Here is a 25014-nt window from a genome sequence, read left to right on the forward strand (position 1 = left end):
AAATCGTATTTGTATCCTTCCGCTTATTTTTACGTTTGAAAGAAAACACGAGTTATTTAATGACAAAAGGAGTCAAATAGAGAAACGGCCTACATCATAAATCTGGTCAGTGAAATGTATTTTTAAAATATAATTTTATTATCCCGGCTTCTTTCGCCATTTTGCGACGGGATCTATTTTTCCTGGCGCTAGCGCTAAGCCGCTTACCTCATAACCCACGATGACGTTTATGGCGCCAGAAATCAAGGCTCCGCGAGGAGCTGCTGTTGGTCAGCTGGCCGTTAGCGCCCGTCTCTGTGCTGGCGGCACCGCAAACATTGTACAGTTCAAGGCGGAATAGAGGATTTTTATCCGCAGTTCGTGCTAATACGAGGTTGGGTTTGGGGTCGAGATGGTGATACTACGCAGCAGCAGCGGCGGCGGCGGAGCTGAGCCCATCGCGACCACTCCGAAGAGGAGGACGATGGAGTTGGATACAAGCTCCGAGTTTCTGTCGCTTCTTCCCGCGTCGCAGAGAAAGTCCACCCGGCTGACCCGGTCCTCGCAGGCCCTGGACGACAGCTTCAGCAGCCCGGAAAACCACATGACCAATGTGAGCATAAACACCGAGGCAGCTGGCTAAACAACCAGATCGCCTTTAAGTTGGTGTGCAAACTATTGATGGACATAAACTTTACTGGCTAGTTTTGCTAGCGTGCTAAGCTAGCTAGCCACCTGGTTAGCTTCTCCACATAACGTTAACCGACAGGTTAAATAACATAACGTTAAATAAGCATTTGTAGTCCCTGCAAATGTTTTACTCCGATTCGCTTGTCTATTGGATTAACGCTACTGGACTATTGTTATTTTAATGTTTGGGTGTTGGTGGGTGTCGCCTTATAGTTACCAATGTTGAAACCCGTTACTGGACTGAAACGTTTTCTGTCATAACGGGTCTGTTTTATGTTATTTGGTGAGGGCCTTTTGTGGGATCTGTTGATTCGTTTGATAAACTTTATAAAATAAGTGAAAAGATGCGCTGTCGCTATAGTTACATGCAAACATTAATGCCTTAATAATCAGGTGTCTTGAATAAGTCACATGTACATACTTAACAGTTACATGTCTATGATTTATGAACATTTACAAATTGTAAAATATAATCCAAAAGACAGTGATTAATGGGAATTTCAAACAAGCAGACATGCATCAGTTGTCCACAGTGTAAATGTGTTTTCTTTTGCAGGGACATGCTGATATGAAGCCGGATGAGGGAACCGAAGCTCATCACTCCCGAAGGACCCGAGGACAGCGAGTTAAAGAAGGAGTGTCTTTTGCTGATCTGGAGCTAAAGACCAGCTCCGTAGAGGGATGCCTGAGGTAATCCAGGCTCTCGCCTTGATATTTTGAAATGTTTGATACTCTAAACCAGCCGCTCTTGTATCTTGTGTGTCGGTGTGAGTTGTTTCTGCAATCAGACGTGTTTTCTCAGCAAACTTTGTATATAAAATCTGCTCAAGTTATGTTTGGTATTGTTGTTTTTTCTTGATTATGCAAAATGAGTTCAAACATTCTTTGAGCCAGAAGATTATTAATTGTCCCAAATATTTCCTAAACTATTTTATAAAGATTAATTACCGATACCGCTCCAAATATATGCTTACAATATAGAATCTGATGAGGAATTCATTTTGAAATCTTTTATCTTCAGAAAGTCTTCCAGGCTGCAAAGGGAGGGAAAGGTTTCCATGGCCAAGCAGCAAGCAGGTACCGTTTGCTGCACTGCATGTCTTAACGTATTTACCAAACCACATACATTCAGTGTTCTGGAGGATCCATACTATTACTAAACTGGCAATAACGGTTTCTGTTGCCCCAGATGTTTCAGATAAGGTGGAGGGCTCATCCACTCCCAAGAGGAGTTGCTTTGACCTACAGAGCCGAGAAGAGGACGAGGAAGAGGATCGTTCAGTGCGACGTAGTTCCCGAATCACCCGATACAAACTGGATTCCCGCAACCAGTCCGTGCTCTACGACCGCCTCATCACCAAGTGAGTTCAGCAACAATCCCTCAAGCTTTGTTTGGCTCCGACCTTCCAGCTTCAGTTAAACATAAAGTGGTTCTTGTCTAACAAACAACTTGAGATACACAGCAGACAGTGGGTGTTGATTTGAGTGATTACATTAGAGATTAAGTGTTCGTTGTTTTTTCTCTGATTGTCTCAGCACTGCTGAAGCTGTCCTCCAGAAGATGGACGACATGCAGAAGATGAGACGCAGACAGAGGAGCAGAGAGAGGGACAATGTAGAAGAGGTGAAACATAAATCATTTTAAAACAGCAAACCTCATTTCAAGCTCTGTTTTATTGTGGAATCTTAGTTTTTATGTTGACAGTGGGTGGTATTGATCATTAATTATGCCTAATAAGCTTCTAAACGGAATCATTCAACATTTGACCTGTTTCCTCTGAGCAGATCGGTATGTACACCAGGGGAAGAGTGACTAGGTCTCTGAGGACAGATGTGGAGATTAAGGACACAGAGGAAGAGAATGAAGGTAAAACAAATTGGGTTTAATAAGAGTAACTGTGGATGTTCTACACCTGACAGTTGCTACAGCCAATGCAAGGGCATACGTCTCACATGAGTGACATATTGTTTAAATTGTTTGAAATTATAATGCTAACTATTTTATTTAATTCACAGGAGGCGATGCGGAAGATCACAGCAAAGAGGGGGGTGAAGATGTAGAAAAAGATGAGGAGGAAGTTGATGATGAGGAGGAGGAAGAGGAGGAGGAGGATGACGACGAGGAAGAAGAAAATCAGAGGCGTTATGACTTCCGGCAGCGAAAGACTGTGGTCCGCTATCAGGCCCCACAGGACGGTACTGCATTGGTTCAACTCAATGTTTTTGGAAATTTTGATTTAATTTACCTAATTGAAAACCTGAGCGCGACCTTATGCGAGGATCCATGCAGGTTTGGCTGCTCTATAAGATACACCAACGCAGAAATTGGATCAATCTTGAGTATTCTTAAAGCAGATTTGGCCCCAGAGTAAATAGATGAATTACATTCAGTACTTTGTCATTTGTGAAAGCTGAACCTTTGTTTGATTAATCCCATCCTATTAAATACTTTTTGTCATTGTTTCTTAGAGCCCAGAGAGCCCAGGAAGCGCAGCATGTACTTCAAGGACCATTCTTCTCCTTCTAGACGCAGGTTTAGATTCAGCTCCACGGCCCCCCGGAGCCCCTACACCAGGAGGAGAACCAGCAGGTGAGTGTGAGCTCACACTCCCTCCGTCATAAGCCTCACATACAAAACATCTGCCAACAATCTATTTTTTTCAGTTTACACCTTTGGTTGTGATGTATACATTATAAATTTGATGAAAAACAGAACATTCAAATTATCCCTGCATATAAAATCAATCCCTAAATTTGTCTTTTTTTTCCTCTCTCTGATTTCTCTTCATGCCGTCCTCAGGAGTAGTTCTGAGAGGTAGGACCCTCACTTCTTGTTCATGTTGGTGTGTGTAGTTAGTTTGTATTCTGTTTTTGTGGTTTGCTATTGTTAATTTGTAAACAAAGACCCATTGTTTGATTGCTGACTTTATATTAGCCAGTATGTTCTGTAATTTAGTCGTTTGAATAGTGTCTTCGTTTTCTACTGTTGAGTATTGTGCAGGTGGAGTTCTATTAGTCACGGATGGTGCTGATGTCACTTATAGTTTTTGAATGAACGCAGCATAATCAAATATTCCCTTTATTTCCTAAATCAATGCATTATTACTGTGTATGTGTAAAGACTGCCACACTTACTGATGAATGGTGGTAGTGTTGTTAATGATCAACCGTTGCCTAAATTAGGTTGGGATTCCTTGTTGATAAGCTGATAATCATAATGACATTGATAGTGGGAGAGATAATGCTGCTTCTATTGCCTTCGCAGAAGAAGACACGCCATCCACAGTAGTGACTCCACTTCTTCATCTTCCGACGATGAGAAATTCCAGAGACGGAAAAGTAAGAACAGGAGCTTGTCAGTCAACAGGTGAGCGCAGCATCAGCAGCTGTTGTACAGTAAGATCGTGTGGAGGACAGAAGGTTTGAAGCGGTGGTCACCAACCTTTTTAAAGCCCAGGCTTGACTTACAACATGGAGCTTTTTATCCCCCCTACTTGTAATAAAATGAGATCAAACAAATTAATGTGACCAAGAACACACTAAATGACCTAATATCAGTGCACCATGTTAACCACCCACAACATGAACAAGAAAAAACACATTTGCAATGAGCAGGCTGGAGGAACTGCCAATATTAACGGTTGTATTTATCAACTAAAGTTACAACACAATACTTACATTAGCTGCACTGACTGAGTGCAATTCAGCTGTGTCCCATCACAATGCCATCAGAAGTCATGTGACTCCAGTCAGTGTGTATTGCAGCATTGTTTATGTTTTCCTTTTGTCCCTGCAGATGTCTGCCTATGAACCTTGTGAAAGAAGATCTGCTGGGCATCCACAAGGACAGGATGAAGATTGGAGCCAGCCTTGCTGATGTGGACCCGATGCACATCGACAAGACGGTACGTCTATAGGTGGAGCGACGCATACACAGGGTTGACCGTGACTCTGTGTTGAATTGTTGGTAAACTTTGCATTGATATACACTTTCATGGCACTTCAAGGTGAGGCATTAAAAACAACAGGCAGGAGATACTATATTTCAAATGTTTTAAATGTATTATTTCATTTGAATGGACATAGTCTATGTCAATTGTAAGACGCCACTTTCTGAATGGTTATTAAGAAATCGAAGCCTGTACTCCTGCTAATACAATGCTAATAATTGTAGAGTCAGTAGTATTCTGAGCAAACAATCTGAACATAACGCCTTTTGTCATCCAGGTGCGGTTTGAGAGCATTGGAGGTCTGAGTAGACACATCTCTGCGCTGAAGGAGATGGTGGTGTTTCCTCTCCTCTATCCAGAAGTCTTTGAGAGGTTCAAGATACAGCCTCCCAGGTAAGTGTGTGCGTTTGTTGAGAAGATCACATGTGATAGTGGTCCAGCTTTACATTCATGTGACTTAATATCACATCTATTTATAGAAACGTAGTAGATCTATGAAGTTAAAGCCGTTACATACCTGACATACCAAGTTATATTTTTCTGGCAGACCTATAAAAAGAGTTTACAGTACATTTGATTGTACTGGTTGCAAGAATTTCCATTATTGTTCTTTGACATACTTCCTCCTGTCTTTAGGGGCTGTCTATTTTACGGTCCTCCAGGCACAGGGAAAACCCTCGTAGCCAGAGCGCTGGCCAACGAGTGCAGTCAGGGAGAAAGAAAAGTGTCTTTCTTTATGAGGAAAGGAGCCGACTGCCTCAGTAAATGGGTTGGAGAATCTGAGAGACAGCTGCGGTTGCTTTTTGACCAGGTAAACAACCATCAACATACACACTCTGGGATGGATGGAGATCATCCGTTTTTGCCTGTTTTCCCGTTAACTCACTAGATTTTGTCACATTAATTGGTGGATTAGGAAGTAAATCAGTTATGCAATCTGCAACTGATAGAACTCTTTGAATTGTTTCTAGGCGTACCAGATGCGACCGTCCATCATCTTCTTTGATGAGATTGATGGTTTGGCTCCAGTCAGGTCGAGTCGCCAGGACCAGATCCACAGGTGAGCAGCATCCCTCTTCCCTATGCTGTACAGCTCAGGTGTGGGGATTGTACTCAGATTAGTGAGTGTAGGATGTACACAAATCTTTCATCTTGTCATGTGGTGGGTTTCTTTTTCCATTTAGTCACTTTAGTCACAAACAAAATGCATTTTACTCCGCACTGCTTTATTTGTCACCACTAAATGGTTTTGACAAGTTGGAAAGCATATTCTCAAGTCTTTTCCTGTCTTCGTAGTTCCATTGTGTCGACCCTGTTGGCCCTCATGGATGGATTAGATGGCAGAGGGGAGGTTGTTGTGATCGGAGCTACAAACAGACTGGACTCCATCGACCCAGCACTGAGAAGACCAGGGCGCTTCGACAGGGAGTTCCTCTTCGGCCTGCCGGACAGAGAGGTGAGTAAGATGTCCTGTAATGCTCGGCAGGGATTAAACAATGGAGAGAGAGAATGAACATGTCAATTGATTTTGGGCTGAAACAGTCGAAGCCTCTCGGCTTTGAGCTGCAGCCTCTGAAGTTGATCTTATGTTGTACGACAGGCGAGAAAGGACATTCTGAAGATCCACACCAGACTGTGGACTCCACCACCCGCCGACACTTTTCTGGAAGAATTGGCAGATAAATGTGTTGGTACGTTTTCATTATAATGGTCCAACAGCTGGAAAAATACACGTCCCTGGTAAAAATAACAATTGCATTCATTCTAAATTTGAAAACACTATATAACTTCATATAACCATCAGAGAAATTCATATTTATCATTTTAGTGCAACGTCTACTGAGCAAAGACACCACAGATTGTGCCCTGATTTTCTTCAATCTGTCTTTTTGTTTGCCAGGTTACTGCGGCGCAGACATAAAGGCCGTTTGTTCGGAGGCTGCCCTGTGTGCATTACGGCGTCGCTACCCACAGATCTACTTCTCATCCCAGAAGCTAGTGCTCGATGTCGACTCTATCGCCATCATAAGCAGAGACTTTATGTCGGCCATGTCCAAGATGGTGCCTGCTGCACAGAGGTATAACCAGACTAACTATAAAATAAAAAAAACGTTTTAATAGTGTAACATTTTTTTTATATTCAGTCCCTGCTTTTCACATTTGGTTCTTAACTAATTATGACGCTAATTGAGATCCTTAGGGCAGTGGTGTCACCAGCCAAGGACCTGATACCTGCCATTCGTCCTCTGCTGAGCGCCGCCCTACAGGACGTCATCCATACGGTCAGCCGACTGTTCCCACACGCTGAGCAGTGCTTAAAGAGGAAGAGAGAACAAGGTGCATTGTTTTTCTCATTTACTATCGCATTTATTCCGTCCCTAGTCTGTTTCGTTTATTGGCAAATTAATTTCCCCGTTGTTTATAATCACAGATTGACCGTTGATCTCTAGGAGTTGCAGTAACTGATATATGGAGTGCTTATTTCCAGATGTGGCCCGTGGTGTGTCTGAGGACGACCTGATGTTCAGTGAGGAGGAGGACTCAGAAGTTTGCGCCACTGGAGAGGCCGCTCACTCCCACCTCAAAATACCTGCTGTCCAGGGACCCCTCAGCCTCAACAGGTTTGTTTTTTGGAATGTCATGCAGGGGTTCATTTGTCCCTGCATTCTTTTAGACAATGTGTTTATTCAGAAATATTGTAGTGGCTTTAACACTATTCAATATGGTATTAGGCCACCGAGGGGCGAAGAGGGGAACCTTTCAGACGCATGTTCAAGGCTACAAAAACATTCATGCAATGTCCAATGCAACTATTTTTGATACCTAGATTGCATGATTGTCAGCGATATTGACGATGCTCTGCTACATATGAAATCAAGCGCTTCCTGAACTGTCAGCCAACCACCCGGTGCAGATCAAGGTGGGAGGTGTCGCGTGCGCACCCTGCAGCGGCAGCCTCAAAGAAAGGTCTGTCTGCGGTGGACTCCGAAGTTAGTAGAAGAGTAGCGAGACAGACAACAGAACAGGGAGCAGACCACACGGGTGGGAAAGGTAAATCAAATATCAGGAGCAGAAGGCGAAGAGCTAGTCCCTTAAAAGGATCATCGTTTTTGGGATTAAAAGGAAGTGGTGTGGAGTGTAGTTTTTTTTATTATAAAAAGACGTGTACACTAGCTGGAATGTAGCTCAACATGGAAATGAAAGCAGTGCTCTGTTGATTTTAAATTTGGGTAGGCGGCCCCGGGGAAGACCCAGGACTATGTGGAGAGATTATATCTCTGCACTGACCTGAGAACTTCCACAGATAAGGACAAGTCTGAGTCTGGCAAAGACGTGTACATCCGCTAGAATGTAGCATAACAATGGAAGTGGTTTCCCATCCACACACATCTGCTTTCCATCATTAAGCACTAACCTATATGCACTGTCACATCAATGTCCTCCCTTGTGTTCAATCTCATAACTACCTGTGTGAATTCAGCCAGTGTTTCCCTCAAATATTTACACGCGCCTTTTCTACCTCCTCGCTGTCTGTGTGATCTCTCGGTGTGTAGGAGTGTGCTGAGCCAGCCCACCTCGTACCGCCCCAGGCTGCTGTTAGAGGGCAGACTAGGCTCCGGTCAGAGCTCCCACTTGGCTCCTGCTGTCCTCCACACTCTGGAGAAATTCACTGTGTACACGCTGGACATGGCCGTGCTGTTCGGAGCCAGCGCAACCGCACCGGAAGAGACTTGCGCTCAGGTAAAAGAGACACCAGGACACAAAATAATACTGTTGTTATTAATGCATATATTTCGGCACTTTTTGCAATAGGGACGTCTTCAAGTTGGGTTCTATACATTAAGGAGGCCCTTGATTCTTAAGAACTGCAGGTGACTAGAGGAAGGCCCGATATTATTAAATATAATATTATAAATATTTAACTTTGTCATTCAAACTATCTTGACTATTATCTTATGACCAAAAGAGCCTGGAAGGCGTTCACATCAGGGTTCAGGGTTTAGGGAGGACTTTGGGATTGGGCCGATTTTGCAGCCATGTCAAATTCAGTGTGTTCATTTCCGTGGACCTCACTGGCCAAAATGGCTGCCACAGTGACTGTAGTTCATGGGCCCCACCTCCCTGCATGGTGGACTGTGGGGATAGATATGTACTACAAACAAATATTTGAATGCAGAAGAAATGTTCTAGTTCTTTTTATTTTTTTAATATTTTAACATTTCTTAAATTGAAATATTTTAGTGACTAAATGACAGATTAAATTGAGCAGAAACCTTTTCTGCTCAGTCTCAAGTAGGGCCTCTGCCGCTGTAAAGTCTGTCAATCTCTAATCAGGGGTGCGAACGTGTCACCTTTCGGCGAAATTCGCCGTTTTTGTTTCAAAATAGGTCATTTGTGTGATTCATGTAGATCTGCAATAAAAATATTTTTTGGGGGGGTCCGGTCCTCCAAGTAATCTGCGAACGCTGTCATGAATATTTTTTTCAAGCTTGTTCGTTTGGCCAACTCGTGTCATCATGTCATCTTCGGGTCTATAGCTGCCTAGACGCCGTAATAGACAGAAGTGACGTTGGTACGCTGCAAGAACGTCAGTCTTTCTAACGTAGGCTAACGTGCTAATGTCAGACAGTTGGCTGACAGACGCCTCGCAAATCACATCAACCATTTTTGCTGGTTACAATAACGGTGTTATTGAATAGTACAGTGTCTATTTCTCTGGAACTTTTGAAAAATCTAAGCGAGAAAACGACAAAAAATGTACCTACCTTCACATTAAAAAATCCTAAAACAAATAATGGGAAATCAACGAAGAAATCAAAGGCTTACTCTGATATCAATGTAATGTTAGTGAATGAGGGGTGAGAAGCCCCCTCCCTCTTGCTAATATTTATTCTGTTCGTCCAAAGCGAAATCTATTCTTGAGGTTCCAAACATTTCCAAAGCAATTTGTCTTTGAATGTGAGTAGTCGATCGAGTCATCTTATGTCCCGTCGTTTGAAGCAAACCTTTTAGCTCTGGCATTGGTCTCCCATTATTTATTTATAACGTCACTGGAATGGAAGTCCATTTTCCAGGCTCTTGCACGCCCCCTTCATTGAGGCAGAGGTTAGGTTTGCCTTCCATATGTGCTTTTTCACTTTGTCACCCCTGCTAATTTCCATCCAATACCTTTTTGATTTATGCACTTGGCCTTCATTATAACCGTGGTAAATTCACCCACAACATTATTGTGTCCATGTTCTGCAGATCTTTGTTGAAGCAAAGCGGACCTCTCCCAGTATCCTGTACATCCCTCACATCAGCCAATGGTGGGAAACAGTGGGTCCGACCTTAAGAGCCACCTTCCTCAGCCTGCTCAGCTCCATCCCTCCCTTCGCTCCAATACTGCTTCTGGCTACATGCAACCTGCCGTATGACGAACTCAGTATGGAGGTATGGAAGCGAGAAGGGATGCCCTGTTGACCCTTAGAGGTGATACGTGAGGGCGCATCGTTTAATACGTTGTTGTCGTGTGACAATAATGTCGATAGGCCTCATTTTCTCTTAGAGATGCATACAACACTCTGCTGTGAGTCCTCTCTCACCTTTTTCATTTGTCTTGTATCAGGTGCAGGACTTGTTTCGGATGGAGTATGGCGAGGTTTTCCACGTCAAGGTCCCCACCAGCAGAGAGAGAAGAAACTTCTTTGAGGATCTAATCCTCAATCAGGCTGCCAAGGCCCCTGCCTCAAAAAAGAAAGCTGGTGAGAAATGTGCTTAAAGAAGAGCGATCTAAGATCGCTGTGTGTGTGATCTATTCAGCATCTTCCGCGCAGGTGTTTTTTCTAAGCCAATTGTCACTTACAAGCATAATTTTACGCCCTACGCTCTTTTCCGCGTGGTGATAGTGGATCCAATAGGAACAGTGGTTGAAACGGGCAGATCGGCCCAGCCGTGAGGCCTGCACATAAGCCCCTCCTAAAGAAGTTTATCTTCACTCTTATCAAAGTAAAGGCGAGGCGAATGCCTACGAGTGGAAACCGTTTTAAGAAATGCTTTAAAAATGTTCATTACAAAAGTGAAAATAAAGTAAAGGCAATTTAGTTGAATATGGCCTGACACTGAAAGCATCATGAAATGAATGTTGAGTGTTTGCTGCTTAAATTCACTTCTCATTCTGTATGCATCTATCAACGTTCCCCCTTCTGAAGTGCTCAATGCATTGGAGGTGCTTCCTGTCGCCGCTCCACCTCCCCCACGTCAGCTGACACCAGAAGAGACCCGGAGACTGGAGGAGCAGGAAGAAGACACCCTCAGGGATCTCCGCCTCTTCCTGCGGGATGTCACCAACCGCCTGTCCCAGGACAAACGTTTCAAGGCCTTTACAAAGCCTGTGGATTTAGAGGAGGTAGCTGTGTATTGTGTCATTGTATATTTCCGTATAAAGTTTCACTATCCAGTGTTCCATTTTCCCCCTTTTCCCCACCATTGTACTCAGCGCGGCCTCGTTGTCATGTGTTTTAGGTGCCAGATTACGCTGAGGTGATCAAGAAGCCAATGGACCTGTCAACCGTTCTTACTAATATCGACCTCCATAAGTACGGCACGGTCAAAGAGTTCCTCCAAGACGTGGATCTCATCTGGCAGAATGCCCTTGAATACAACCCAGACAGGGACCCCTCAGGTACACGCATACTCGCCATCCTCACCGACGCATATGCAGCATAATACTCAAGTTATATCGTTTTAAACCGGTTTTCTTCAGACCGTCAGATCCGCCACAAAGCCTGTGCCTTGAAGGACAGCGTCCACGCCATCATCAGAGATGAACTGGATGAAGATTTTGAGAAGATATGTGTGGAGATGAAAGCGTCCCGCAGCACAAGAGGTAAATGCTGTGTGTGTTTGTGTTTGCAGTTATGTAGATAAAAGATAAATGCGATCAACTTAATTAACACGGTGCTTGTCTTAATATTACCTGCTGACTGACTCGGCTCAGTGACCAATATCTAATGGATGATTTTGAAGAAAACAACCCCATACTAAGTTTATGCGTTTTAATTTGATACAACTATATTTTGTTTACATAGATTCATCCACCGCTTGCATGAATTTGTGATCCATTTATCTTCAAGAATACCTTTTGTACAATTGCATCCACTAAAAACTGAACCCTGTCTTTTTGTATTTTTTGAAATTACTTCAGATTGTTCCACGGCCCGGTTTGCTCCGTCCTTTTACCACGTCCTTCCCAAACCACCCAGACGTCCTGCTGAGGCGAACATCACGGCCATAAGTCCACAAAGAGAGCCAGCTGGACCCACAGCTGCAGTCACTTCCAACACAAGTGCCTCTGCTGTTACAACATCTAAAAACACAGGTAGTGTAACAAAATAAAATGATTAACTCCGATTTTTTTATGTGAGAGTTATTTTAGTGTCTTTTGTTCCTCCAGCACAAAAGAAGAAAAGACGAAAGAGTCGCTGGTCCGCTGGCTTGTATTCAAAGAAGAAGTCTCCCTGCTCTCCTCACATGTCCAGAGATGAAGCCCACTTAGGGTCGGATGACGAAGATGTGGACAACGAGGAGGAGGAGGAGGAGGTTGAGAAGGGAGGAGGAGCAGAGTTTGATGAAGGGACTAGAGGAGAGGAGGATCAGATGATGGTTGATGTAGAGTCAGGGCCTGCAGCGGCCCATGAAGGTCGCTCTGGGTCGGCTGTGAAGGAACAGGACAGTCCGGAAGGACGAGAGGAGGGTCAAGCTGCTCGAGAGACGGATATCCAGAGTGAAGGGGTGAAGGCTGAAGAGAAGGAAAAAGAACTGGTGCATGAAGTTGTCATAGTTCGACCAGGACAGTCAGAGAACAAAGTGTTGATTAAGGCAGGAAACGAAATCGGTGAAGACATTTCCCCTAACACTAAGAAGGACAGCCACACCAAGACAGAACAAGATGCCCGGCAGCAATCAAAGCTGACGGAAACTGAGAAATGTCAAAGTGTAATACAGGAAGGAGACAACAGAGTAGTTTGTGTAGAAGACGCAGAGCAGAACAGGCCTGCTGAACCAATGGAGGTGGAAGCAACCGATACCGTAACCACAGACGCCTCTGCAGCTACTAGAGGAGACGAAGGTACAGGTCTGATACTAACAACATCTTGCTTACACCTAAAGTTGGCTCTTTAACTTACATGCCTGCAAACATGTCGCTTTTCGGCTAAATCCGCCACTTTGAAATCAAACTAGGTCATCCATCGTGGTTGTGCGGCAGACTGTCATTTATTACAATGGTTTAACACTTGTGTTTTCTGTGTCTTAGAGAAGAGTGTGAGGCGCGTAACCCGGGCTCTAAAGAGCGCTGTGCAGCACCAGGTGATCAATGTGGACAAAGCGCTGCAAATCTTGCACCAGGAAACTCCTCCTCTGGTAGTGGACAGAGACAAATTAAAGGTGTGTGGCTTATTCTTTTGACTCTTTGTTGGTTGTGTGATGGTTTTTACTCTTTCATCTTTATCTAATTCATAAAAGCTTTTTACAAACGGGCAGAGAGACTAGGCTACTTTAAGTAATCCTTTAGCTAGCAAAGAGAAAGTAAATCTAGATCAATCCTCTTTGTCTTTGCTTTCTTCCTCATTTCTGCAGGAGCTGCTGGACAGAGTAGTGATCAAGACTGAAGGGTACGAGGTCTACAAGCTGGAGAAACTCTATGCGCTGCTCTGCCAGAGCATCTATAGACACAGACGAGACTACGAAAAAACTACACTAATACAGGTTTGTGTTGGAGTGTACTGATGTGCAGATGTAGCTACTAGTATGTTTTTTTTATTGGAGATATTTGGACTTGTCATGGCAAGAGGCACCATTGTGTACCTCACTAATTACTCCAGTAAATGTGCCATTGTTATTCAGTATTAATCAAATTCCTATTTCATATTAAGTTGAAGTTTACTTTTGCCTAACCTACTTTACTGTTTCTAATCTGTTGTACTTTCCTACTCTTCTCATTTGCTTTAGGAGTTGAAACAAGAGATTGAAGACTTCTGTTGACTTTTCTACTGGAACAATTGTTTTATATAAGCATGCTCAGCATCCACAGCTATGTAAATATACATTGTTTCTATTTTCATAGAAATCTACCAGCACATATATTTGTGCATTAACTACATATATGTATTAAGTCTTTTGTTTCTATTTAATTAAATGGTTTTCCTCTGAATGGTGTGACGTCTTATGTGCTCATCACATCAATTTTGCTGCTACTTTTAGCATTCCCTGATTCACTTGCCCCCTGCAGTGCGTAGGGCACTTAAAGTGCCATGGTTTCATCCTGGCATAATCACTTTAATTATATTGTTTTTTACACATGGATCACTCGTTTAAGCAGCCGGTGTAATAAACTGGTAGTCCGGTATTTGCCGTGTACAAGGAGCGTCTAACTGCATACTATAGAGTAAGTTGCATTATTAGAAGTGTAGGATCCATCGTTTTTTAAATCCCCCATTTAGAGACTACGGTGTATATATACGCTCTGCATCATTTTTGATGCAAATTTGTACCCAACTTGCAATAAGTAGGACTTTTTCCACATTTAGTTGCAAACTAATTCAAATCGACTCCCCCCGCCCCCCATTTGATCAACACCGCATAGCAAGTTGCAAAATACATTTTTTATTGTGACACAAACAATAACGACAACAAATTGACATGTTTTGGATTGTAAATCGACTCCCTTTTGGAAACCCAAAAGTCTTCTGGGGTGTTTTACAACCTAAAGATGGAAATGTTTTAGTTCAGTCTGTGAACAGCCACTTCAAATCCTGCCATAGATTCTCAGTTGTTCCGGGCTTTAACTGGGCCATTTTAAAACATTTAACATGCTCTAATCTAATTATATCTCTATACAGATAGATATTATCTATATCCATGATGATGAATTTGTTGAAACGAACGACTGAGAAGGCAGAACTGCCTCATAAAACGGGATGAAGCGTGCGCAGGTTACACGCTTATGTCGGGTTTGTCCTCAAGTGGCTCCTTATTGTGCCCCGTGGGGTCACGTCGGGACACCTCGGCAGACAGCCGGCTCGGGAAACCAACGAGGCGTACGGTCCGTTGAAAACAACGTCAACCGCCGCGTTTCTTTTTCCCGGGCGACGCATTGCTCTTTCCGCCTCGCGATGAATGTATAATAACAGTAAAATACTGTATGTATTTGCCAGGTTTTGGAATCGTAAAGTGTCAGCGCACCGAGAGTCGCCGAGGAATGACGTCAGGACGTATCACATTGAATGATGACGCCTTTAGATCATTAAAAAAAAAAAAAACAGCCGTTAAAAAATATCAGAGAATTAGGTCAGCGAGCTAACACGGTACAACGGCGAGGCAACGAGAGTAACTACCGTGTGTTGGATTATATAACTTTCACCAAGACGCGACTCGGGCACTAAATAACCTGCTCCGAAGAGGTGAGAGATGTCCGGCGTTTCCAGCATCTGCATGCGGAGCCGCGGCCGCTAGACCGGTCCGTCCGTCCGTCCGCCCGCCCGCCTCCGCCGGGCTTTTTGGAGACCCGCGAGCCCCCCCAAAAAAACGTTAACACTAGCTAGCTGCTGTACCGAGTACCGGCCGGGCTGCGGCTGAGCGGTCAACCGAGAGCCGGAGAGCCGCCGACAGGCTGAAGCCGAAGGTCTCTGGATATCGCTGCTCGAGCCGACATCCTGGTAGCGACACGGCGCGCGTTCCAGTAGTTCCCGTAAGTTTACCGCCAGATGGGATCAATATTAATGAACTGCCGCGGCTAACGCCGGCTAGTTGGCCCACCTCACGTCCCTCATGCCTCGTTCTGAAAAGCTAAACAAGGTATCTCCCCGTTTTCGTTTCTCTTAACTTACGCTACTTTAATTATTTCGAATTAGCTAGCGCAAGTTCTTGTTGTTGTTGCTGGTTTTAAATAAAAAATGATCAAATGCAGCATCCCATAAAGAAAGCTACTGCCCTGTGCAATCCATCCAACAGAGTTCAGCTGCGGTAAATCATGAGCACACGGCATATTTCGTTGGTGTCTTGAAATCTGAAATAATATATTTACATTTACCAGGCAATGTGTAACGATTATTGAACAATCTAAACCATATGCTGATGTTTCTTGAATTAATCAGTGACAGAATTTGGGCCCTCCTGTTGGAATACTAATAATTACATTTTTTATGTGGGTTTGCCCTGTGATACTGTACAATATGTATTGAATGACGGGTTGGGCAACAAGTCCGTACTAAAGTCAATGTCCTTCACGGGGGAATATTGTGTTAGGATTTTCATTTTTACCTCTCAGTTGTCGGAATGATTAATGATTAATTTCATACAATTATAACAATTGACAAAGAAATTCCCATCAGAATTTCCCGGAGCCTAAAAGACACATCTTGCAATTGATTATTTGTCTGAGCAACAGTTCAACATGATTCAAATGTATTCAGATAAACTGTTTCCTAGAGGTATACGTGTTCTTCAGATAGGAAGCAAATATCGGCAGTGCTGTGAAGCTGCTTTATATACGACTTTTATGTGATCTGTGTTTGGCCAATCGTCATAAGGAATATTTGACCATTTGTGGTCTATAAAAGAAGTATCTGAGAATAAAATACCATTTTATGCTAGTAACTGTTGTCGCAAACCCCTTCTATGACATTTCATATTTTTCTTTCACCAGAGATACGTAAATCAAGGACCCTTGCGTGTGAACACAAACACCTGAGACATGTGAGCCTCCACACTTCTGTCCTAGATCGTCTTTATCCTGAGTAGAGGTAAACACAGTGTGGTTTGACGATGTCAAGCCGCCGGAAATCGACCACACCTTGCATGGTGCTGCCCTCTGATGTGGTGGAGGAGAAAACAGAAAGGACAAAGGATGAAGAGGCAGAAGAGGAGGGAAAGGTTAAAGAGGGATCAGAGCAAGGGCCGACTGCAGAGGAGCTGGATCAGGCAGTGCTGGTTGTGCCCACCCCTCCAGATTCAGGTACGATTATTTTGGTCTTTTCTCGAATGTGTAGACCACAATGATTGATAGCTTGACAGATACATAAACTGTGTCAAATGTACCATTACAATAATAGATGAGCCCAGTGTCTCCACCGTAGAAGAAAGCGAAGTTCCTGCTCCCTCGCTGAAGCGCGTCGCTACAAACCCTCCTGAGGATCTGAGGTGCGACCAGCCGACCCAGGATCAACGGTGTGGTACCCCCGAAGAGGGAGGCGCAGACCCCGCAGCGATTGCGGCCATTTCCCTCAGCAAGACCCCCATCATGAGGATGAAGACCAAATCTGAACCCAAGAGGATTGCCGTTTCCCTGAAATCAACAGACGTGGCGGTTGAGGGTTTTGGGAGAGGGGGCGAGGGTGAGATGGACGGAGCCCAGGAGCCCATCGAAGCTCCTCTAGGGCCGATGACGCCTGTGGAGATGCTATTGCACGACTCCATGAAGCTCGGGGGAGGCGGCTTGCTGGTCAGCCCGTACTCGGAGCAGCAGAGGAAAGCAGCTACTTTAAACCCCACAGTTTTGCCTGCTGGCCTGGCACAGGTAGAGGGTCTCGTTATACAACAGTTTAGAAGACTCATTCAAGCAGCATGTGTGTACAAATACTTCTTTTATCCGTGAAGGCTTCATGCATGTTTTCAAAGTAAACCGTAGCCTGCACACTTAAATACGACTGGTAGGCTGTGGATGACGTTAAATGTGTTCCACAGAGAAGTTGGATGTCCACTTCGGTAAGGACGGCAGCCCTGCAGCTGATGAATATCGATTGTCTTCTGCAAGGACCCTTCTGCAGAACAAAAGCTTTCCAAACAGAGCTCAAGCTGTGAGCTTTTTTTCCACTTTGGCCAATATGCAGCATTAATCTCCCCCTTGTGTTCCTTTATTTCAGGTGCTTTCTGCTTTCCAGGCCCAGCAGAGCGCGGCAGCAGCAGCTCAGTCTCAGCTGCTGATACCCCTCAGCAGCATACCATCCTACAGTGCAGCTATGGACACCAACCCCCTGCTGGGCAACACATACAAGAAGTTTCCCTACCCCTCCATGGCTGAGATCAGCAACCTGGCAGCACAGACCCAGTTCACAGAGGAGCAGATCAAGGTAGATGACAGTTGCTGATATTTCGGGTAGCCAAATATGAGATCTGTGAAAATATTCAGTGACGGAAATTTAAATTGTATTTATTTGTGCGTGTGAGTATGCATGCGTGTGTGTGGGTGAGAGAGTGTGTGTGAGAGAGTGTGTGTATGTATGTATGATATTAATCTTCATAGTAATATATACTAATTGAGAATATGGATAAGATAGGGGTGGGTATCTATAAGCTTTTGCTTCCCTCTACTCCTTTTCTTGAAGAAAAGGTGACTTTTCTAATTTTGTGGTCTATGTCTATGTTGATTTTTTAATTTTTTCATTTTTTAATGTCTACATGTTCATGAAATAAAATGCTTCAAATCAAATTACTTCAGCTGTCGAAGACTGACAGACTTTGTGTTCACACCATTCTGTTACGTCAAAATGCTACGAAGAGAAGCTCCTTTCGCTGGAAATATTTAGCTATAACACCTCATGTAATGTATAATTCAGGATTAAATATTCTGTAATTGGTGGAGTCAAATGTACTCTATCTACCACCAGGTGTGGTTCTCAGCCCAGCGGCTGAAGCACGGTGTGAGCTGGACTCCTGAAGAAGTGGAGGAGGCCAGGAGGAAACAGTTTAATGGCACGGTCCACACTGTGCCTCAGACCATCACTGTCATACCTGCTCATCAGCTCTCAGCAGCTGCCAACGGCCTGCAGTCCATTCTCCAGACCTGCCAGATAGTGGGCCAGCCCGGCCTGGTGTTCACACAGGTAGGTAAGGAAAGAAAACACGCCATACCTTACAGGACTCAGCCTTCTCCTACTTGTTGTGCGTCTGTCACCTTTTCTCAAGTATATTTCAGACCAGACTGACTGGGGATTATGGGGGTGGGGGGGCTACAGGCGGTCATTGTCCATTGTTGACGCTGGTGAGCATGCTCACCTGTGTGTGCGAGCGCACGTCTCAGGGTGTGTCCACTGTGGAGGGCGGAGTTCCGCCCCCTTCGGGACGAAATTCGTTTGTCCATACAGATACCGCAAGTGTGATAGATGGTGTGTCTGGCTATCCATCTCATCCGGACATTCTCTGTGTTATTATTTTCTGTCTCTGTTTAGGTCGGTCCAGGGGGGCACCTTCCGGTGACCAGTGCCATCACCCTGACAGTGGCAGGGCTGTCCAGTCAGTCCCAGAGCTCCAGCAGAGTTTCCTGCCAGCCCACCGCAACAAACAGTGAGCTGAAGCGGGCTACCACAATCCAGCCTCCCTCCTTATCTCCACAGGTAAGGACAAATCTACCATTTTGCACTTGTGTTCTTAAATGCTTAAGTTAGTTTTGTTAACCTTTCAATGCACACAATTACAACATTGCGTCTCCCTCAGTTGTATGTAGTGCATGTCTGACCTCAGGGAAGTTGCGCACATCTCATCCGTAATCATTTTTTGATCGTCCTAGAGGGTCTTTGTTACTTCTGTATGCAAAATCCATATTCAACAGATATTTCTCCCCTCTCCTTTCTAAGGAGAACTCTGCCCTCAGCGCTGACACGTTCGGTCTGCGGCCCAAAAAGTCCAAAGAGCAGCTGGCAGAGTTGAAAGCCAGCTACCTGAAGAACCACTTTGTCACTGATGCAGAAATTTCTCGGCTGATGAAGCTCACCAACCTCACAAAAGGAGAGATCAAGAAGTGGTTTAGTGACACCAGGTACAACCAGCGCAACTCCAAGAACAGCCACGTCATTGTTTTCCATGACGGAATGGGCAGAGGAGGAGGGGGCAGCTGCGGTAGCAACACAGGCACCACCATTATCATTGACTCAAGCGATGAGACCCCCACATCTCCCCATCCTCCACGCACTCCTCCTGTGAAGGAAAAAGAGACGCGGCCCAAAACGTGGAATCCCTTCCCAGATTTTACCCTGCAGAAGTTTAAGGAGAAGACTCCGGAGCAGCTCGTGGTGCTGGAGGAAAGTTTCGAGAAGAGCAACACTCCCTCAGATGAAGAGCTGAGCCGCCTCAGGACCGGGACTAAACTGACGCGGAGGGAGATTGATGCCTGGTTCACTGAGAGACGAAAAATGCCACCCGTCAGCAATTCTTCCCCGGAATCTTCAGAGGGAGGAAAGATGGAGGCAGAGGGAGCAAAAGCAGTAGGAGCCAATTCTTCTCCTTCCGGCTCTTCCTCTCGTAGAGGCAGTCAGACCCCTCCCGGCGGTCGCGGTAGGCAGTGTCCCACCAGCAGCAACAAAGACATGAGAGACAAGAGTAAAAAGACTCCCGAGCAGCTCCATATTCTGAAAAGTGCCTTCGTGCGGACCCAGTGGCCCACGCCAGAGGAGTACGACCAACTGGCAGAGGAGAGTGGCCTCCTCCGGTCCTACATAGTCAGCTGGTTCGGAGACTCCCGGTACTCGTGGAAGAACAGTAACTTGAAATGGTTCTTCCAGTACCAAAGTGGCAACATTGAAGGGCCAAATGGGGGAGGAGGAAATAAAATGGGAAGCAGCAGCAGCAGCAGCGGCAGCGGGAGCGGCGGTCGAAAAAGAAGAGGCCGAAATCGCGGGTGGGGGCGGTCCCGAACCAGAAGGCAGCCGAGAAGGTCCGCCTCCTCCAGTGCAGATGTTGATAGACCTCCCCCGTCAAAGAAGATCAAGAGTGGCAGGGAGATTCTGAAGGAGTACTACATACGGCACCGTTTCCTCAATGAGCAAGACCTCGACGAACTCGTCACCAAGACCAACATGAGCTACGAACTGGTAATTCCTTCTGTGTCACCGTATCCGGTCATTTCTTTGTTGTGTCGTCAAACAAAGCCAATTGGTTTTATATATTACCACAAAGCATGCTCCAATACCCAACATTTTAGAAATGGTAAAGCCAAATATCACAAACACAATCATATATGACATCTGACAAAACACACAATCACATACGGAGAGCGACTTCCATTTCTGCTCCGAATCCCGTAGATCTCACCTACAGATGTTCAGTATAAAAGTTAAAGTGCCTCAGATCAAATACTGAGGGTGAAAGGACCAAGAGGTCACATTTGAAAAGATGCCCATTTTCCATCCCCCCCCCCCAGTGTTTATAAAAAAATAATAATAATAATCTACGGTACAATTTGCAGACATAAACTTTGTTGCATCAATGTTAGCTCGAGCTGGGTTGATGCCTTTCTCCCTCCATCCGAAGGTGAGGGAGTGGTTTGCTGAGGTCCAGAGACGCTTGGACACGGGCTTGGACCCCTTCCAGGAGGCGGCTGCAGCAAGGACGCAGGGCGGCGAGGCGGGAGACGGAGGGGAGACGCAGGGAGGGATGTCCTCGGCCAACGAGCAGCAGGGCGCCACAGCAATGGGAGACGAGGGGGAGGATGAAGGAGACGAGGAGGAAGACGGCGGTGATGATACCGATGACAGTGAGGTTTGGGAGCCGTCACGTAGCGTCAGGAAATCCTTGTCAGTCTCTGAAGACTAAAGATTGTGGAAAACCCGGTGAAACATGACAGAATGTTACAAGAGAGGTAGTGGAATGACCAATGCTGGGAGACTGTTAGCAATGTCTTTATAACCACAGACTTTTACTCTTTTGCAACAATAATTCACTGTATTTTCTAACTATTTCTGACGTCACGCCCACGTGAGACCCACACACTATTAGCTTTAGCTCACTCTCTCTATACTTGTCTTATTTTACTGTAAGTAAGGTGTAACAGATAGGATATCTGTTGCGATTACATATTAACTACACGTGTTACTAGATCAGTGTTGGGCAAGTTACTTAACTTTGACTCATTGAAAAGGTAATAATCACTTACTTATTACTTGATAGCAAATGTAAGAAGTGATGTATGTTGGCTATATTTCTAAATTCATGGAAAGGACACCAATATTCAGCTTTTTTAATAAAGGTTCCTGTGGCGTACCGTAGCCTCTGTGACCCGTGTAGTGACAGACAGTGCACCCGATCAGCTGATTGATATTCCGCTTCCCCAAACTGTTTTGCACGTTGGGCTGCACATACCTGAACCAAAAGCAGAAGGTGGGCATGTAGAGGCCCACACAGTCCTCAATGGTATTTAATATTCAAATTTCCACTGAGAGAGCCACATTTTAAAGAGAGGCTGCGCTGCCAGCTTTTGCTCCCACATAGAGCTCCAGGGACACGGCTCTGCCCAACACTGATTCAGACACATTTGTACATTTGATTGCAACTAATGATTACTGTTTGCATGAGAGGATGCCCCAGATGTTCAAATGAAGCCAGTAATGGAGATTTTGTTGCAATTCCTTGAGAAGGCCCCTGGAGCCCGTTATAAGCACGGGCCTGAACTCAAACTGAAATCTCATAATGTCTTGCATGTTTTAGCCCTGTTCCAAAACTAAGAGACAAAATAATAATGATCATCTTTGTATCTACAAGGTTCCTAAAGAAGGAATCACAGCTAGATGTCACTGGTGAGCCATGTACTGGAACTGGCATACATCTATTTGGGGAACCTGTTGATTTGACACTCGACACCTTTTGTAAAGTTCATCGCAAGGACCGGATTTGAAACGGCAGGTCCTTTTTGAGTTAAGGCCTTAAACGATACGATACGAGAAACCTGATTGCTGAATGAATGCCAATGTTGTGATGCTTTGAAACGCAGGGTGTCTAATGATGCCTCCCTTTACAGCAGCTTGTCGTTTCATAAGTGTCACAGATATGTACCCAAAACACGGATCTGAAGAAATGCCATTGTATGCGTTTAGTGTGCAGTGCTTGTAATGTTTGAACACTACTGTTTAACCTTTTGGAGTGAACACATCCTGTATTAATAAAGGGGCCTTTTTAAAGGCTGATCAGACCGAATGAGGCTGAGGTCCCAAAGTTAAAGGAAAGGATTTGAAGACGGGGAATGCAGTTTTGCAAGTTGTCAAAAACAAACCCTGTGATCGTTTTGGATCTTGACCCCTACCTTAAAGACCTTTTAAGCAGTATTCAAATAAGAATTTTACTCCAGTCTGCACTGAAAAACACGCTTGAAGCACCTAAAATCAACTTTTAAAAAGCACTTTGTCCACTTGTATGCGTAGTGGACTGAATCCTAATTTGGCACCTTAATCTCTAATTATACCATAGAATGGCTCTGAGAGACCAACTCTGTTTTTATACAAACTGCACCAGTGTTTTGCCTTTTTTTTATCCTTGACGTGTGTTCAGGAGGAAGAATCCATTCATCCACTTTTCTAATATTGTGTGTGGTTTATATTTGGATGCTTACAAGTCTCAAAAAAAACTTGTCAAACAATCACCCACCACTTTCTTTTGCTGTGTTGCACAATTTGAGCATCCATTAAATGTGTTCTATTTGTTATCATGTTTTGTATTTATGCTTAAAAGCATTTGAATGGTTTCCCATCCCTCCTCCTCTGCTCCCTGTTGCTCGATGAATGCCTAGACCTGTGATGTGCACTTCCCAAGATACCTTTCTGTCAATATGAGCGGTTCTCTGTCTGCCTGTGTTGTGGACAATTTAGTGAGGCAAACAGAACTGTACCAACATCTTCAAAAGACTCTCAAAACAGACATTGTAAGAAAATTCACTTTCTCTCGTGGAAGGAATTGTTCTTAATGCGTGAAGAAACCGCGCAGCATTCCCTCTGTGGTGGGAGGTCTACCAAATAACTTTCCGTTCCCCTGGCGCTTCGCTGCAATGCGTTGACAGGACGATGGACGGAAAACCGTCTCCATCACAGTTCTTCAGAAATGGGGGAGAGACTGATGAGGCTTCGCAGATAAACCTATGTGCCTACGTGGCTCGTGCACCCGTCGCAACAGAATCTCACCCCGTTCTCCACAGGAGACGAGGGAGAACTTGTGAATGCTCTATGAAGCACATCGCTGTTTGGGGATTTGTATGGACGACTTATTCAAACAAAGTCGTTGATGATTGATCTCTGCTGACGCTAAAAGATGCCTAGAGACTCTGAGGTCGACGGCGGAAACGTCTCCAAGGCCTCATAACGGATAAACTTGCTGTTCAGAAGCGTATCGGCGTCTCTCACCGAGCACTCGCTGCACTACACGCTGGCACCTCGGCCACCGTGTCCAAAAAGCATTTGCCTAAAGTGAAAGCAGTCGGCCCGCCGTGAACAGCTGAAATAGTTGATAACGACCGCCGGAGAGCTGAGACCTTGATACGTTTTGTCGTAAGCGCTTGGCCTCAATTCAAAATGTAAAGGTACGCCATTTGTCTGATACTGCATGCAATAACCAATACAAACAAATGCTCATTTTGTACATACAATATGTTGGGTCGGTGTACATGGTGCAGAAGAAGCCTAATGTGGGATTCTTTGTTTGTATATCTTTGATAATACCAGTTCATTTTCATTAACAAGTGGATTGCAACTATGGACCTGTTTTCTTTTTCTTTTTTGTTCAATTCGTGGACACGTTTTCATCCTCTGCTTGGATGTGTGTTATCGCCACATTTGTAGTCCATGTACAGCAGCCATACTGAAACTTCACAAACTCATTTGTAACGTGTGCTAATTTGTACACATGACTCAAAGTGTCAGTTACTTTAGAAGGTTTTGATCCACATGTTAGGCCTGATCCCGCCCCGGCTATCCAGTCTTTTACAGTGTGCTCTGTCTTTCCTATTGTCAGTCTGAATGCTTTTATATGTTTCTATCTATGAAAACTGTCTTTACAACTCTCCAGGCATCCATGGATTGCTGGTTAACAAGACAGACTCATTAAATATGTACAATAGCGTGATGTTTTTTAAAATAGAATCTGTTTTAGAGTATTTTAAAGTATTGCTCATGTGGCTTTTTGGTACTTTGAAAAAGTTTAGAATCATAACCCAAGAGAAAAGACATGTTCAGGGATGAAGGAATTTCTATAACCAATGTCCTGGTGGCGTTGGGGAAATGTTTTTTGCCTGTTATTCATGTTTGCCCTTAGAACTAACCTGTTTTCTAAAGATAGATTAAATTGCACAAAGTAATTTAAAATGATATCAGCTGTTTACCCGACTGAGTTCCACTCATAGTAATGCACTAAAAAGTCTTTTGAAAGTTTGGGAGAATCTAATAAAATGTGCAAATCCGTTACATGATCGGTGTAAGTGTACGATCCCATTTTTTTGGACCACGAGCCATCTTGGAGACAAAAGTAATGATTATAAAAATACAGTTATTCATTTCTGTGGATATTTCAGCTTCTGCTGCACACATTCTGACGTTTATACTTAAATCTGTCTCTCAAGTCCCGCTACTTTGTTGAGTTGCATTACTTAAACACTGGAGTGACT

General features: G+C 44.4%; 2 protein-coding genes and 1 non-coding gene across 5 annotated transcripts; all 3 read left to right on the forward strand.

The window, feature by feature from the left end:
• The first annotated feature begins 26 nt into the window (after window positions 1-26).
• On the forward strand, window positions 27-13812 carry atad2 (ATPase family AAA domain containing 2). Its single transcript, XM_040164663.2, has 30 exons — window positions 27-592; window positions 1226-1359; window positions 1691-1746; window positions 1859-2030; window positions 2206-2293; window positions 2455-2536; window positions 2686-2865; window positions 3139-3259; window positions 3470-3484; window positions 3935-4036; window positions 4466-4574; window positions 4897-5012; window positions 5256-5430; window positions 5591-5679; window positions 5916-6075; window positions 6220-6310; window positions 6520-6697; window positions 6820-6956; window positions 7108-7240; window positions 8174-8360; window positions 9867-10052; window positions 10228-10363; window positions 10811-11007; window positions 11124-11283; window positions 11365-11487; window positions 11806-11979; window positions 12055-12729; window positions 12916-13046; window positions 13239-13367; window positions 13611-13812. The coding sequence occupies exons 1-30, from the start codon at window positions 392-394 to the stop codon at window positions 13641-13643; spliced, it is 4470 nt and encodes a 1489-aa protein (XP_040020597.2). The 5' UTR covers window positions 27-391; the 3' UTR covers window positions 13644-13812.
• Window positions 8650-8784, forward strand: LOC120811252 (small nucleolar RNA SNORA5). The gene has a single exon (XR_005710325.1). It is a non-coding gene; the product is annotated as a small nucleolar RNA SNORA5 (small nucleolar RNA).
• An 838-nt stretch (window positions 13813-14650) lies between the features above and the next one.
• Window positions 14651-24815, forward strand: zhx1 (zinc fingers and homeoboxes 1). 3 transcript variants are annotated; one of them, XM_040164666.2, is made up of 8 exons: window positions 14651-15455; window positions 16306-16614; window positions 16712-17175; window positions 17522-17728; window positions 18266-18481; window positions 18827-18991; window positions 19232-20464; window positions 20904-24815. In XM_040164666.2, the coding sequence occupies exons 2-8, from the start codon at window positions 16425-16427 to the stop codon at window positions 21183-21185; spliced, it is 2757 nt and encodes a 918-aa protein (XP_040020600.1). In that variant the 5' UTR covers window positions 14651-15455; window positions 16306-16424; the 3' UTR covers window positions 21186-24815. The 3 variants fall into 3 exon arrangements, with proteins under 3 accessions (XP_040020600.1, XP_040020599.1, XP_077951472.1); XM_040164665.2 differs by having other exon boundaries at window positions 14732-15348; XM_078095346.1 differs by having other exon boundaries at window positions 14923-15061.
• The last annotated feature ends 199 nt before the right edge of the window (window positions 24816-25014 follow it).

The sequence above is a fragment of the Gasterosteus aculeatus genome, chromosome 20, assembly GCF_964276395.1.
Source record: "Gasterosteus aculeatus chromosome 20, fGasAcu3.hap1.1, whole genome shotgun sequence".
Lineage (NCBI taxonomy): Eukaryota > Metazoa > Chordata > Actinopteri > Perciformes > Gasterosteidae > Gasterosteus > Gasterosteus aculeatus.

Bases quoted from the DNA above. Each gene is read 5' to 3' on its own strand.
- zhx1 (XM_040164666.2), top strand. From the start codon at position 16,425: ATGTCAAGCCGCCGGAAATCGACCACACCTTGCATGGTGCTGCCCTCT. The intron at 16,615-16,711 runs GTACGATTATTT...TTACAATAATAG, and splicing joins GCCCACCCCTCCAGATTCAG to ATGAGCCCAGTGTCTCCACC. The intron at 17,176-17,521 runs GTAGAGGGTCTC...CCTTTATTTCAG, and splicing joins TGCCTGCTGGCCTGGCACAG to GTGCTTTCTGCTTTCCAGGC.
- atad2 (XM_040164663.2), top strand. From the start codon at position 392: ATGGTGATACTACGCAGCAGCAGCGGCGGCGGCGGAGCTGAGCCCATC. The intron at 6,311-6,519 runs GTACGTTTTCAT...TTTGTTTGCCAG, and splicing joins ATTGGCAGATAAATGTGTTG to GTTACTGCGGCGCAGACATA. The intron at 7,241-8,173 runs GTTTGTTTTTTG...CTCGGTGTGTAG, and splicing joins GGACCCCTCAGCCTCAACAG to GAGTGTGCTGAGCCAGCCCA.